Source organism: Myodes glareolus, chromosome 9 (genome assembly GCF_982192425.1).
Source record: "Myodes glareolus chromosome 9, mMyoGla1.1, whole genome shotgun sequence".
In the NCBI taxonomy this organism is placed as follows: Eukaryota; Metazoa; Chordata; class Mammalia; order Rodentia; family Cricetidae; genus Myodes; species Myodes glareolus.
The window spans coordinates 55,631,586-55,645,897 of record NC_142034.1 but is presented as its reverse complement, the minus strand read 5'-3'; the positions used below and the strand labels follow the sequence as shown (position 1 = coordinate 55,645,897).

General features: G+C 48.0%; 1 protein-coding gene across 1 annotated transcript; it reads left to right on the top strand.

The window, feature by feature from the left end:
* Positions 1 to 1,364: 1,364 nt before the first annotated feature.
* Positions 1,365 to 13,909, top strand: Ccdc42 (coiled-coil domain containing 42). The gene is made up of 7 exons (XM_048448023.3): positions 1,365 to 1,670; positions 1,908 to 2,013; positions 2,130 to 2,234; positions 4,259 to 4,456; positions 10,803 to 11,024; positions 11,221 to 11,379; positions 13,636 to 13,909. The coding sequence occupies exons 1-7, from the start codon at positions 1,588 to 1,590 to the stop codon at positions 13,711 to 13,713; spliced, it is 951 nt and encodes a 316-aa protein (XP_048303980.1). The 5' UTR covers positions 1,365 to 1,587; the 3' UTR covers positions 13,714 to 13,909.
* The last annotated feature ends 403 nt before the right edge of the window (positions 13,910 to 14,312 follow it).

Genomic DNA, 14,312 nt, shown 5'->3' with positions numbered 1-14,312 from the left:
AAACAGCACATAGAGCCTTGAGACCCAGGGGTTGCGTGGGAAGGAGAGCACAGCTCAGTTCTTGTACTGACCAATCTGACCCCGGCCCGCCTGGTTTGACAGGCAAGTATGTGTGCCTTACCTTCCAGAGTAACAGATGATTCCAGAAGCACCCAACTTCCTCAAGGGTTGGCATCATCACAGGCCCCCCACAAACCAAGCCACCACCTGGGGAGAGAAGGGGAGGAAATAGAGAAATCCCTAATGGACTGTCAGACAGTCTGGATAAAGAAGAGACACACACACCCTTGCGAAATTTAGAAACATTTGTTTGTTTTATTGCCATCCTGCTGGGTCTATCTGAAATTTGGGATTAGGGATTTAGGGTGAGTTGGGAGTGACGAGGGGGATGGGTGGGTGAGTCTGAGTGGGTAGGGGTTTTTTTTTTTCTGTTGCCTTAATGAGCAACAGAGGGTGGAACCGGATAGGACAGGAGTGGGCAGTATACCCAACCGCTACTCCTGACGATGGGGACTTAGGAATAGCTGGCACCTGACCCACAACAGGGCTCACAAGGAGCTACTAGATCCAGAGAGAAGCGAGAGTCATGGCAGGCTGAGAGGAGGAGCAGGGAGGGGTGAGCTCCGGGTTCTAACGTAAGGAGAGGTCTCTGCAGAGGTCCCCACGGTGCTCTCTCACATAGGGCCCTCAAACTTACACAGATTTAACCTCAGGTCAGCTAAGTATTTACACACATGTGCCCCGTGGAATGGAGGAAGGCAACCATCATGAAATAAACCGATTAAACAAGGGAACCTTTCTGTTACTGTATTTTGGCATACTCCCCCACCCACCAACCCGCACTTAAGTCTCGAAAGTGCATTTTATCTGTACTTAAAATTCACTCTCGCGTTAAAGGGGCCTTGCCAGGCCCTTTTCCGCATTTCCAGGGGGCCACTCTGTGTATCCCCTACGTATCCTTGGCCCACTACTTGGTTCTAATATGTCTCAACTTCCTTCTTTCCACACCTCTCTGCCCACCTCCCACTCTCCCCCTCTGGGGTTGACTAAGTACCTCGTCTTCTCTACCGATTTTCTTCTTTACCACCCTCATATATCCCTCAACGGAGGAAGGAAGCTGCAGGAGCCAGCTTCACACACAGGTCTCTCCAGACAAACTTCCCTTCTCCGCGGTGGATGGCCATACCCTGCCTCCCTGACAAGGGAGCAACCAGAAATATAATCAGGCCTAACTTCTTCCCAGAGTTCCTGAAGGGTGCGAGCGGGAACAAAGAGGTGACCTCAGCAAGGGAGTGAGGTTAGTGGGGACAAAGGTCAGAGGGCAAACCGTGAGTTCCAGATACAGTCCACAGAACCCAGCGGTTTGTTGCTAGGTAACCAGATCTATCACCGCAAGAGCGCATCATACTAAGGCAGCCTCTGACTGGCTTCTGTTGTGTCTCTCAGATATCCACTCTCTGTGGGACTTTGAAAACAGGAAGAGAGGTGGGCAAGAACCCGGTCACCACTCCTGAGTGCCCTGTGGCTCCGCCACTCATAGATTCACTCTGAAAAGAAGGCCAGCTAGGCTGTTAGGTAGCTGCCACCATGAGTTTGGGCATCATGGAAGAGGAGGACCTGGCGGAATACTTCCGGCTGCAGTATGGGGAGCGGCTGCTTCAGTTGCTGCAGTGAGTGTTTGGGACCATCCATACCCACACAACGGCCCCGCTGCCCACAGCCTAATGTTCCCAATCGCCTAACCCCATTATCCAGCTCCACCCTGACTGGGTCCCCATCCCTCGCTTGCTCCAAAAACTAAGAGCAGAGATCCCATTTCCTTTCCATGGGCTTCTGTCTCCCCGAGTTACTCCCTTGCCCAGCCTGTTCCTGCCTCAGAAGGCCCCTGTCTCACACTTTTTGGGCAGGAAGTTCCCAAATGTTGAGGAGCAGTCGGAGTCTGCATCCATCCGACTCCTGGAGAAGAAGAAAGAAGCCAAGGTCATGCACCAGGCCATGGAACACAAGAAGCAGGCAAGCAACTTCCTCAGCCTTTCCAGACACTCACTTCTGGGATAAAACACTCAGAATCTTTCTGAGCACCCGTGGTAGAGGGCTCCCTGACATCTACCTTCTCTCGTCCCCTAAAGACATTCCAGCGAAGAATGGAAACGCTGAACCTGCGCTGGGAGGAACTAGGCGTCAAGGAGGAGCAGCTGAAAACCCACATCCAGAAGTTTGAGCAATTCATCCAGGTATGGAGCGGTGTGGGCCGCAGGCTGGAGGATTTACACTCGATGCGAGGCAAACTGTTCCTCCCCAGTACTTGATTTGGTAGGCTCCTCGCCCTGGGTTAAAGGCACCTTCTGTGTTCCAGCAGCGTCTGGTCCCTTCCAGGGCATCTTCTATGCAACCATGCTGTTTGTAATGTCTCTGATCTCTAGTTGGTTCTTTCCTATTTCCTCGCCTGTACCTGAAACAGTATATCAAGTGGACGGGTGGATGGATCAGTAAGTGTGATGGACAGATGGGTGTGCGCCTACCAGAGAGTAGTATGCGTGGACACAGAAGGGAGTCAGAGGGTTTTGACCCACTCACCCACTCACCCACTCACGCTCTCTCCATCTCTGTTCTTGCACTGAAATGGGGGACTGATGAAGGCAGGGAACTGTTGAAGGCCCGTGAAGCAAAGAACCTAGTAAGAAACTCCCTGTTTCAGGAATGTCTGCCCTGGGTTAGGGGGTTAGGCAGTGTTTTCCCTCTAATGTCTAAAGTCTCAATGACCCTGGGGAGCCAATGTATTTATTAGGGTTACTTACAGAACATGAGTTGGTGGTTATAAGCGGGAGCGTGGATGAGCCTAAAGCAGAACTGGAAGATTAGTACCCAGCATGGATAATGGCTTCCTCATGGTTACAGAGACATTGCCTCTCCCCTAGTCCCCCCCTACCTATATACTCTAACTCTCCCCCCACCCCAGAAACACTAGGGCCACATGCAACTAAGGCAGGGTTGCATACAACTAGTTGGAAGAGGTGATTGGATACTCAGGGTCCCATGATCCCCATCCCCTTGCAGTGAGGGAGTACCAACAGTCAGCAAGGCCAGTTGTGATGATCTTTTGTGACTTGGCACAAAAGATGGCTGCAGTTTGGCTCAGGGGATAGTCCCGGACAACACTCACCATTAATCAGTACCTGGAAGAGTAGCTAGTGGTGCTAAAATCCTGACTTTGGCTGGCAAGGTGTCTCAGTGGCTAAAAGCACTTGCCCCCAAGCCTAAAGGTTGAGCTAGAGCCCTAGGACCCACGTGTTGGAAAGAGAGAAGAATCGACTCCCTTAAATTGTCCTCTGACCTCTATACACGCACTGTAGCATGTACATACTCATACATGTGCACACACAAAACTAAATACAAATGTAAACAAAACGCAAACCTCCCCAGACCTCCTTACTGGCCAGCAATCCTCGTCCTGGACCAGCACTAGAGAAGCCCTGAAGGGCCAGGCTCTACAGGAGGGGGGCCCATTGCTGCCCTCTACTGGAGGAACCCTGCTCTTAATGCCCTCCATTCCACTGTACACACACAACTGTGCAGAGCAAGGAAGTCAATGCATCAGAACACTTTCTTTTGAGATGTAGCCCACCTGCGCCAGAGCAAAGTTGATGGAGTATTTGGGGGGGCAGGAAGTTTGAGGATTAAGGACTCTCCAAATGGCTTCCAGGCACTCAGCAGGTATGGAATCTCATAGAACTTGCTGCAAATATAGACATTAATAACTTCTGCCTCAAGCAGGTCTCAGGTCGAGCCCAGACACCTACACATTTTTTAAAAGCAGAACCAGAAAAGCTTTGTCAGAGACTTGCTCTTCCACCCAGCCTTCCTTGGCCTTCTTGGATGCAAGAGAGACCTTTCTCTACCCTTCTTTTTATGTGTTCTCTTCCCATCGCCCACTCTTTGAAGTCCAGGGACCAGATCCCACAGAACCTGAAATTCCTGCTTGCACCCTCCCTCCCCCCCAAGACTCCCTCTTGACCTTGAGCTGAATTTCTGTACTCACAGCCTCCTTAGGCCACGGAAGCCCCTTGACTTTACTAAATCCTTTCAAACAACCAAAGCCCCACCAAATCCTTTTTCTTCACACCTCCCCTCCAACTTAGGCAGCCCAGCAAGCTCTGCCCGCCCTTCTGGTGATCTGAGCTCAGCAAACAGAAGGGACTTAGGGTCTGGGAGAGGGGGTGAGATGCTTGCTTGATTTACTCTGTTTCACTCATCCCAGGAGAATGACCAGAAACGAATTCGAGCCCTGAAAAAAGCCAACAAAGAGCGCGAACTGAAAAGGCAGCGCCTGAGGGAGCTGGCCAAGGCCAAGCAGGAGATGACCGCTCTGAAGCTGGAGCACCAGAGGCTGAGTGTCAAGCTGCAGGACTACGCCATCTTCAACAAGTACCTGGAGAAGGTGGTGGAGAACTCGGAGGTGGGTCCCAGGCTGGCAGTGCCGTGCCACAGGGCCCTCCTCAGCACCCTTTTCTTCCCCCAAGTTAACGGAATGGAGCTCAGCTCCAGCTGGCTAGAGTTTAGGGGTCCTTGGAATGGTTATCCTGCTCTGGCGAGAGGCAGCAACCCTGGGGGACAGATGACCAAGGCCCCTGATGAGGTTGGGTGCAGCTCTCAGTGGGTGGGGGGGCCTGACGGTATTATCTGTGCACGGCTATACGTGAATTGAGTGTTTACATATGTGTTTGTGTATGTCTGAGTCAGTGTGTGTGTGAGAGAGAGACAGACACACAGACAGACAGACAGACAGACAGACAGAGAGGAGAGGAAAAGTGGAAAAATCCCTTCCCTTCAAAGACTTGGAGCGGGCATCATGCAGGCTGACTGCGAGTTTGTACCTTTCTGTCCTCTTGTCAGACTATGGGAAGAGCAGACTGTCTCTTTCCAGGGAGACGGAGGCTTGGGAAGGTTAAGGCACCTACTCAGGCCCTCATAGCTTGGAAATGGCATAGTTTATTATTTTCCCCACTCTGCTGTGCCTCTGCCCCAAGCTGGGGTCATAAATACCCCACCCCCACCTCTGCAGACCCTGTCACTCCAGGTCAGGAAACTTTCAGCCCTCCTCCGGCATCACCTCTTGCAACATTGGATGTGGGCATCCCTTCTCTGACATCTCCTCCTGTCTTCTATTCTGCTGCCTCCCTCCCAGGCTCCTCTGGGGCCTCTTCCCCTGTTCTTCCTTTAGCAAGACTGACTTTGGCCCAGACTTATCACAGTACTGCCAAAACTGCGCTTGCGGCTTACCCCATCCCCGGTCTGGTAGCCATCAATCAGATATGGCCTACTCTGCCTCCTAAGTATTTCTGGAATCCAACCCCTGCCCCTTCCTCGTTCCTCATGCTGCGTGCTTCATCTGGCGTCACCTCTGCCCTTTGCTCCTCTGTATTCTACAACCTCCTCCTCCTCTTCCTTCTCCCTCTCTCCCCACCCCCAAAACTAGAAAACATAGGAAAAAACTTAACCTTTCAAGAACTCAATATACAGCTTTGTATAATCTTAATCCCCCCCATTTCTTTTTTTTTTCTGAAATAAAACACTACTGGTAATTTAAAACTCTTATCTGCCCTTCCAAATTTCAATCTTTCTCTCCTCTCTTCAGGGGTCACCAGTATTATAGTTTTTATATTTCTCATTTTCATGAGTATTTATACTTGTGACTATCAGCTGTCCTTAAACTATGTGTTGTATAACATAACCTTCTATGACTTGGCTTTCGCGACAGGGTTTCTCTGTGTAGCCCAGGCTGTACTGGAGCTCACTTTGTAGACCAGGCTGGTCTCAAACTCACTGAGATCCACCTGCCTCTGCCTCCCAAGTGCTGGGATTAAACCACTGTCCATACTGGCTTTTTCTCAATGATTTTATGTTTTTCATTTTTAAAATATTGTTTTTTGGATTTATTTTTTATTTATTTTGTGAATATGAATGTTTTGGCCTACACATATGTTTGAGCACCACATGCATTCCTGGTGCCCTCTGTGGCCAGGAGAGGACACTGAACCCCTGGAAGTGGAGTTATGGTGGTTGTGAGTTACCATGTGGGTGCTGGCTATCGAAGCCAGGTCTCTGCAAGAGCAGCTAGTGCTTTTAACTGCTGAGTCATCTGTCCAGCAGCATGATTTCTTAAAATAGTATTTTTAATTGACACATGATAATCGAACACATTGATAAGTTATATTTAGATGTGTGTGTGTGTGTGTGTGTGTGTGTGTGTGCCTGCTCATGCTCATGCATGTGTGTGTACTTCATAGTATTGTGGTAACTGACATATCCATCACCTCAAACATCTATGATTTCCTCTTTGTTGGTGATATTGAGATCCTCTGTACTATTTTGAAATGTACAGTTCATTTTTGTCAATCACAGTTATCCTACCATGTTCCATAGAATATTAAAAATTCTTTTTTTCTTCCAATTGCCCATAACCAGTCAGTGATACTTTCAGGAACTTTTTACTAGTGGGAAATTTCAAACAGACAAAAGTAGAACCATATATTCTAGAGAACACCCATCACTCATCACCTAGGTCCAGCAAAGGCCGCTTGTATGACCCACATTTTCCTACCTCCACCATTTTGCAGCAAATGCTATTTCTTCAGTCATATTCCTGAGGAATTTCAGCATATTCCTCTAAAGATGGGAGCTTTAAAAAGACATAATCCAGGTGTTGGGGACATTCCTTTAATCCCAGCACTAGGGAGGCAGAGGCAGGCAGATCTCTGGGAGTCTGAGTCTAACCTGGTCTACATAGCAAACTCTAGGACAGCCAAGGCTACACAGTGAGATTGTCTCAGAACAGGGGCTGAAGAGATGATGGGTTAGCAGTTAAAAGAATTGCCTGCTCTTCCAAAGGACCTGGGTTAGACTCCCAGTACCCATTTGGTGGTTCACAACTGTCTGTAACCAGGGGGTCTTAGACTCTCTTTTGGCCTCCAGGAACACTACATGCATGTGGTATGCAAATAGCATACATGCAGGCAAAACACTAAGACATATAAAGTGAAAATAAAAATTTAAAAATACACCAAAAAAAAACATAACTACGATGCCATTGTCAAACCAGTTATACTATTTCTTAGTAGCAAATACACAACTAGTTGACATTTAAAAGAGTCCCCAATTGTCACAATAAGGCTCTATGTGCACTTGTTTTGTTTTTTAAATTTATTTTTGAGATTATAATATAATTGCATTGTCTCCCTTTCCCATTTCCTCCTTCTAAACTCTCCCATATTCCCCTCCTTGCTCGCTTGTAGGAGGAGGCTGCTAGTTAGTTCCTAGCCACTTAGTCCCAAAATAATCACACAGAAACTGTACTAATTAAAACACTGCTAGGCCCATTAGCTCTAGCTTCTTATTAGCTAACTCTTACATATTAATTTAAGCCATCTCCATTAGTCTATATATCACCACATGGCAGTGGCTTGCCGACAAAGTTTCAGTATGTCTGACTCTGGTGGCGGTTCCATGGTGTCTCTCTGACTCCACCCTTATTTCTCCTAGCATTCAGCCTAGCTTTCCCCGCCTATCTAAGTTTTGCCCTGGTATAGGTCCAAAGCAGTTTCTTTATTCATTAACCAATGAAAGCAACACATAGACAGAAAGACCTCCCATGCCACTTGCTGTCAAATTCATGACCTATTTCATTAGTTATTATTACATGCATATGCATGTATATGTATATATGTGTACATGTGTATATGCATGTGCATATACATATATATCTGTCTATATAATGCTACTTGTATGTATGCTTTCAGATCTGACCATTTGGTATTGGATCATCAGTTGTGTGCTCTTCCCTGGGGAGGACGATTTTTCCTGGTCTCAGCATTCTTTAGTTGCCTGTAGTTCTTCATGTGGGGCTAAGACCTCATGGACTTCCCTGTCAGCTTTGTCATATCTAGAATTGCCCTGCTGCACTTGATCTGTTTAATCAAGGTTCAAACTAGTTTTTCCACACCACTTCTTACATTTCCTAAGTATTATGGACGTTATATTAAGCAAAATAAGACCAGATTCAAAAGACAACTCATTTGTGGTTCTAGTGATAGGCTTGAAACCAGGTAAAATTAGTCCTTGCTGATAAAAATTATAATATTGATTTCTTCGGTGGTTGGGGACAGGTACTGACTGAGGGGGTATAAAACTATTTTAAAATTTAGTAGTCAGAACAGTATATAAAGCAGTGGTTCTCGACCTTCCTGACCCTGCGACTCTTAACATAGTTCCTCATGCTCTGGTGACCCCCAGCCATAAAATTATTTTGTTGCTACTTCATAGTTGTATTTTTGCTACTGTTATCAATTGTAATGTAAATATCTTATATACAATATGTGATCCCTGTGAAAGGGTGATTCGACTACCAAGGGGCTGTGAACCACTGACATAAAGAGGGGAACTTTGGAATGTCTTTGGCTCCTTGATTACTAGGGGGTCTTGGGAAGAAGCTTGTTGAAGTCTTCTTTTGAGTCAGTGTCTCACTGTCTTACTCCAGGCTGGCCTCAAATTCAAGATCTCTCTCTCTCTCTCTCTCTCTCTCTCTCTCTCTCTCCTATCTACCAAGTGTTGGGGCTGCTATGCCCTCACTGAACTCTTGATTCTTTTTAGTGTTCGGAATAACAAATTAAGATGTCAGCAGTCTCCAAAACTGACCCTTCAGTGTAGTTATGAACTCGTGGTTTTTAATTCATGCTTCAATCTTTATTCTTATTGATGTTAAATTGTCCCCTCCTTGTACAAGCAGGAGCCTCTTCACGTGAGCACCTGAGGCTTTTGACCTCAGAATACAATTGTGAGATTTCTTCCCAGTAGCTCTGATTGAATCCATTCGTTCTAACTTCCATATGCCTTGTGGTGCTTGCTGAAAGATCTGAAGAAAATACAGGCAGGGCATGGGTTCTCTGCTTCCTAAAACTAAAATTCTTCATGGTTAAAGTTCATACTCTTTTTGTAGTTTTCTGAGTGCTCTGTTGTAAATGGACTTTTCTCTCCCAGCCACCAGTTCCCAAATAAACCACTCTTAGGCTTTTATTAATTACAAATGCTTGGCCGATTGCTCAGGCTTATTATTAACTAGCTCTTATGTTTAAATTATCCCATTCTTATTAATCTATGTATTACCACATGGCTCATGACATTACTGTCCTCTAGCATTTTGCTTTCCCAAAGGCTGGCTCGCATCTTCTTGACTCTGCCCTTCTCCTTTTCCTTAGCTTATTTTTCTGCCTAACTCTATCCTGCCTGGCTATTGGTCAGTCAGCTTCTTTATTAAACCAATCAGAGCATAATTTACAAGTGTACAAGAATACTCCACAGCAGTCTGTCTTTCTGTGTGTGTGTGTGAGAGAGCACATGCATGTACTCACATGTGTTACTAGCAGTTGAACCCTGGGCCTTGTATGTGCAGGTAAGCAACTCTCCCTTGAGCTACATCCCCAGCCTTTGTTTTAGTTTGACACAGAGTTTCACTAAGTTGTCCAGACTGGCCTCGGATTCACTATATAGCCCAGGCAGACCTTGAACTTGCAATCCTCTGGTCTCAACCTCCCAGGAAACTATTGGGCAGGCTCCCCTATCTCTCCCCTTCCCTCCTCCTCCGTCTCTCTCCCAGATCCATCTCCTTTTCGCCACCTCTGGACCTCAGGTTATCCATGTTAAATTTCTGCAAGTATTCTGAACCTTCCTAAGCCTCCACTCATCTCTACTCAGGTTTCCCCCTCTACCCGGTACACACCTTGCATCACCCACTTGCCTTTGCCTGGCTACCTCTACATGTACCCCCAGTCTCCTTCAGCCTTCCTCTCTTCCCCGAATACTTTTCCGGTTGTTCCTGCCTCCTCCAGCACTGCCTGGAGTGCTCTTCCCCCAGAAGCACATTTGGGAAAAACACCCATCTGACAGTTCCTGGACACCAATCTACCACGGACAACTGTCACAATACTGAGACCAGCTCAGAGAGTCCCTGAGCAGGCACACTATGAGAGCCTCCGGGGAGGCACATTGGTGTCATCGAACTGGAGGCCACCTTGCCCACTGTAGAGATGCTTGCTAGACAAACTCTGTGCTTCTGGACCCTGTTGGAGCAGGTGATCTGCATCTTGCAACCCGCTGACCTGATGCAAATGATGAACAAAGGCTAAAGAGCAGTCTGCAGGGAGTTAGTACCCGGCCTCTGTGCAGCCTCACCCCTCTGCCCCAAAGATGGTCTATCACTGTGTTGTAGCTGACTAGTGTCTGTCTGTCCTCCCTGTACCCAATCACCCTCAAGGCTATAAAGTTCAAAAGAACAGGGTCTGGCTTTCTTATCTCTGGCTCTGTCAGTAGCCTTTTAGCATAGCTCCTGGTCCACGAGTGGAACATTCTCCTTGAATAGGATCACTGTTGCCTTAAGAGATAAAGTACTTCCTAGCAGCAATTCTCAAGCCGAGTTGGGCCTGGAATTACCTAGAGATAATCTGTAAAATTCTAATCTACCAAAGACATATCAGAATCTCTGGGGTTGGAACTTGGCATCCACCTTTTTAAAGGATTCCTAAGTATTTAAATATGTAGCTGGTATTAGGAACCTCAGGTCCGGTTGAGCAACCCTCCAACATATGGGGCATAGCCTATATAAACCCAGGAGAACCCAACATTCTCATAATACCTGTTAATGGCTATGGTTTGCCTGCCCTGGTGTGCTGGTCAGAAGTGGTGGACTGATGTAGCTGCATCAGGCCCTTGGAAGCCAGCTATTCAGTGACCCAAGGCCATTGGCCCCTCAGTTTGAAGAGATCCACGAGGTGATTGCCCGTTACAAGACGCTGGTGAGCATGCATCATGACCTCATGCAGTCGGCACAAGAAGGCCAAGAGAAGATTGAACGTGCCAAGGCAAGGCTGGCCCGCTACATGGAGGAGAAGGACGATGAGATCCTCCAGCACAACAATGAGCTGGCAAGACTGCAGATGCGCTTCGACCGGGCCCGCAGTGATGTCATCTTCTGGGTAAGCAGCAGGTCCAGTGTAGGGTAGAGGGAGGGAGTCCTGACTCTGGGTACATGAGGTCTGTATGTGTGCACACATGCATACAGAACCACACACACATATGCACATACGTGCACACACACAAACACACACACACACACGCAGAGGAGTCTCTCTCTACTGTGCTATACTTACAGGCTGCCACATCTCTCCCCAGGAATCTCGCTGGGCACACATCCAGAACACAGCGGCCAAGAAGACCCTCCTGCTTGGCACCATTAAGATGGCAACACTGAACCTCTTCCAGATCGTGAGCAAGCAGCTGAAGGAGACCACGCATGTGTCCCTGGAGGACACACATAAACAACTGGACATGGTAGGAGGATGCAGAGCTGGGTCCAGCAGAGGGGCGGGGCCAAGAAGGTTCTGAATTGCTTGAGTGAAGGAAAGAATCAGGCAGAGTTGTGGTCCTTGAATGTTCACAGGGTCAGGACCACCTACTGGTGGGATTGGGAATTGCTGGGCACACCCAAATCTCCAACTGAGTAAATCTAAGATGAGCCCTCATGTATGTGCATATTTAGGAATTCCCCAAGCTGTACTGCTGGTCAGGGTTCCACACATTAAGAACCACTGCATTAGCACCTGAAATCCCTGTTGACTTCAAAGCACAGGACCAGAATAGGGACTCACTGTTGAACTCATCAGTTATCCAGAACAGCCTTGTTGGCCACGCATGCTAACAACTCTAGGAGGGTCTCGGGTGGGCCCGAGTTGTCATTGTTGGGAATGCCCTGTTGTGCAAGGGAGGCTGTGTGAGGCTGAGCCTGGCTGCTACCTTCTCCACTTGTACAAAGCTGGGCACCTTCCTGGGAAGCTGGCTGCTTTCATCCTTCATTCTATGTTCAGAAATGGTTTTCATTCTCTTAGGTTTCCAGGGAAACCTCTGACTGGGGCTCTGAACTTGGATCTCCATACTTGCATACCAAGCCCTTCACTAACTGAGCCATCTCCCCAGTCTTTGAAGTCGCAGGGTTGATTAAAATTTCAAAAGACTCCTTTTTGTGGGGAGAGTTAGCATTGTTGGATGCTTTGGCAAATCCCTTTGATGTCTGCTCAGTAATAGGCAGACAGTGCTGTTTGTTCCTGTTGCTCGCTCTGTTCTGACAGGACAGCAAGGGCACCCTGCCATGGTAAATGGCAACTTGTACTTGTGAGGGAATACGAGAACAGAGACATAAATGCCGTCTTGGCATTGTGGTACCCTAGTTTCTGAGACTCCCTGGTGTGGTTAGCTCGGCTCCTTTATCTGTCCTGAGGAAGGATGCCCCGGGAATTGGTGACCTGTCGCTCTCTGCCCCAACCCGTGCACTCCCTGCTCAGGCCCGAGCTTCTAACCCACCTCCTCCAAATTCTGAGCATTCTGAATCCTTGAGGATTTTCACAAGTTCTCTTTTTCTGAATCAAACTTCCAGAAGCGCTCCTGGCAAGGAAAATCTGGGCTTGATTTTCCTTGCCAGGAACACCTCACATTGCCCGAAGGATATCCGAAGATATCCATCTTCGTTCCCACAGAAATAAGCGCGCTGTTAGAAAGCCGAATGGCCAAGTAGCTAAGATGGTGATGATGATGATGATGACGATGGTGATGGTGACGGCACGAGAAGGTGTAAGTGAAAGGAGAGGTTGAACACATTCTGCCCTTGAGCTGGGGTCACCTTTCAAAAATGAGAAACTGGGCCGGGCGCTCAGCTAAGTGCCACAACACGTGCCCAGCATATCCTGGCTTCCGTCCCCGGAATCGGATATTTCTTCAGAGCTGTTGTGTGTGGAGTCCAGCTGGATCTTCCTAGCCTCTGAGTCTATGCCGTGTCACCCTGACCAGGGGCTTTCAAAACAGAAGCTTGTGAGTAGAATTTAAATTTCCCTGGCGGACACAAGATCAGCACGGTGAACGTCAGGGCTGGGTCCCCTCGAGCACTTTGATGTTGCCTGAGCCATTTCCAGTCCCACCTGCAAAATGTTTTCCTCTGAGGCCGGTTTGTGACCATCTTCCTTCCTTCCTTCCATGTGGGTCTGACTACCTCTCAGCAGGTCCCAAGTCCAGCCTTCCTCTGGTTCTAGCCTGCTGCTGTAGTCTGAACCTGAGAAGCCCCTCCCCCTTACCCTCAGGCTGGTATTCTAAGTGCTTGTGGCACTTTGGGAGGGTGAGACCTTTGCCAGCAGAGTCTGCCTGGCGGAAGTAGGTTACTGGGTGCAGGCCTTTGAAGGTGACAGCTAATCCACCTGCTCCAGTCATGCTCTTGAATTACTGGTCCCCTCCACTGTCACATGCTCCTCCCGCCAGGGACTGAGCCATTCCGCCATGCCTCCTACGGTGGAGTGCAAGCTTTGGAAAGCACACCAGGCCTTTACGTTGCTTCCGTCCCGTATTTTGAGTAGTGAGAGAAAAGTAACTAATATGTTTGCTAAGCCTGATTCTTAAGGTCATCTAGAAACCTGTGAAAGCAGACAATGCTGCCTCCTCTGGCAGTGGAGAATGAGATCAACGAACTTCCTTCCCAGATGGTCCAACTTGGGATGTGGGGAGTGTTTGCTAGGCAAGGTTAATGCTGTCTCCTTGTCTTGCTAGATCCAGCAGTTTATACAAGACTTGTCAGACATCTGGACAGAAGTAAGGAGGAAGGAACAGCAGCAAGTCCGGGTGTAAGGAAGCAATATGTTTCTAGTTCTGAGACACTGAGGAAAAGAGAAAGAGAAAACATTTCTACTGAGCTTGTGGTCCAGCCCCCCTGGCCCAGCTGTTGAAGACCCATGCTTCCTGATGATACAGCCTTGGTTGTTTTCCCCTGTGGCCTCAGTCTATCCCTGACCCCCCCAAAAACATTAAATGTTTTAAGAAGTTAGCTCTGAAGTTGTCCCTCCTTTTGAAAATCAGTTCATGGGGAATAGTCAATAGTCAATAGAACCGCACAAACACCCCACCTAAGAGCTGGTCACTTTTGACCATGTGTCTCTTGGGTGTTAGACTTAAATGTAGTTAAACACTCAGGCAGGCAACAGAGCCTCAGACAGAGCCCAGTACAGGGTCCTTTCTCTCTTCTACCACGTAACAAAAAAACCTGTTGTTTCTAGTCAGGGTACAAGGCTCCCTAGACCTTATGAAAGCAGCTCCCCAAGTCAAAGTTCCATAGGTGCTGAATCAAAAACCAGCCCTGAACCTCATCTCATGTGTACCCCAAAACATGTAACACAGTATAGTGTCGCCAGCGTCAATGCAAGAAGAGCCCACTGGCTGCCTGGAACTAG

Coding starts and splice junctions, on each gene's coding strand:
- Ccdc42 (XM_048448023.3), top strand. CDS start 1,588: ATGAGTTTGGGCATCATGGAAGAGGAGGACCTGGCGGAATACTTCCGG. Junction 2,014..2,129: donor CCATGGAACACAAGAAGCAG/GCAAGCAACTTC, acceptor CGTCCCCTAAAG/ACATTCCAGCGAAGAATGGA. Junction 11,380..13,635: donor CACATAAACAACTGGACATG/GTAGGAGGATGC, acceptor TTGTCTTGCTAG/ATCCAGCAGTTTATACAAGA.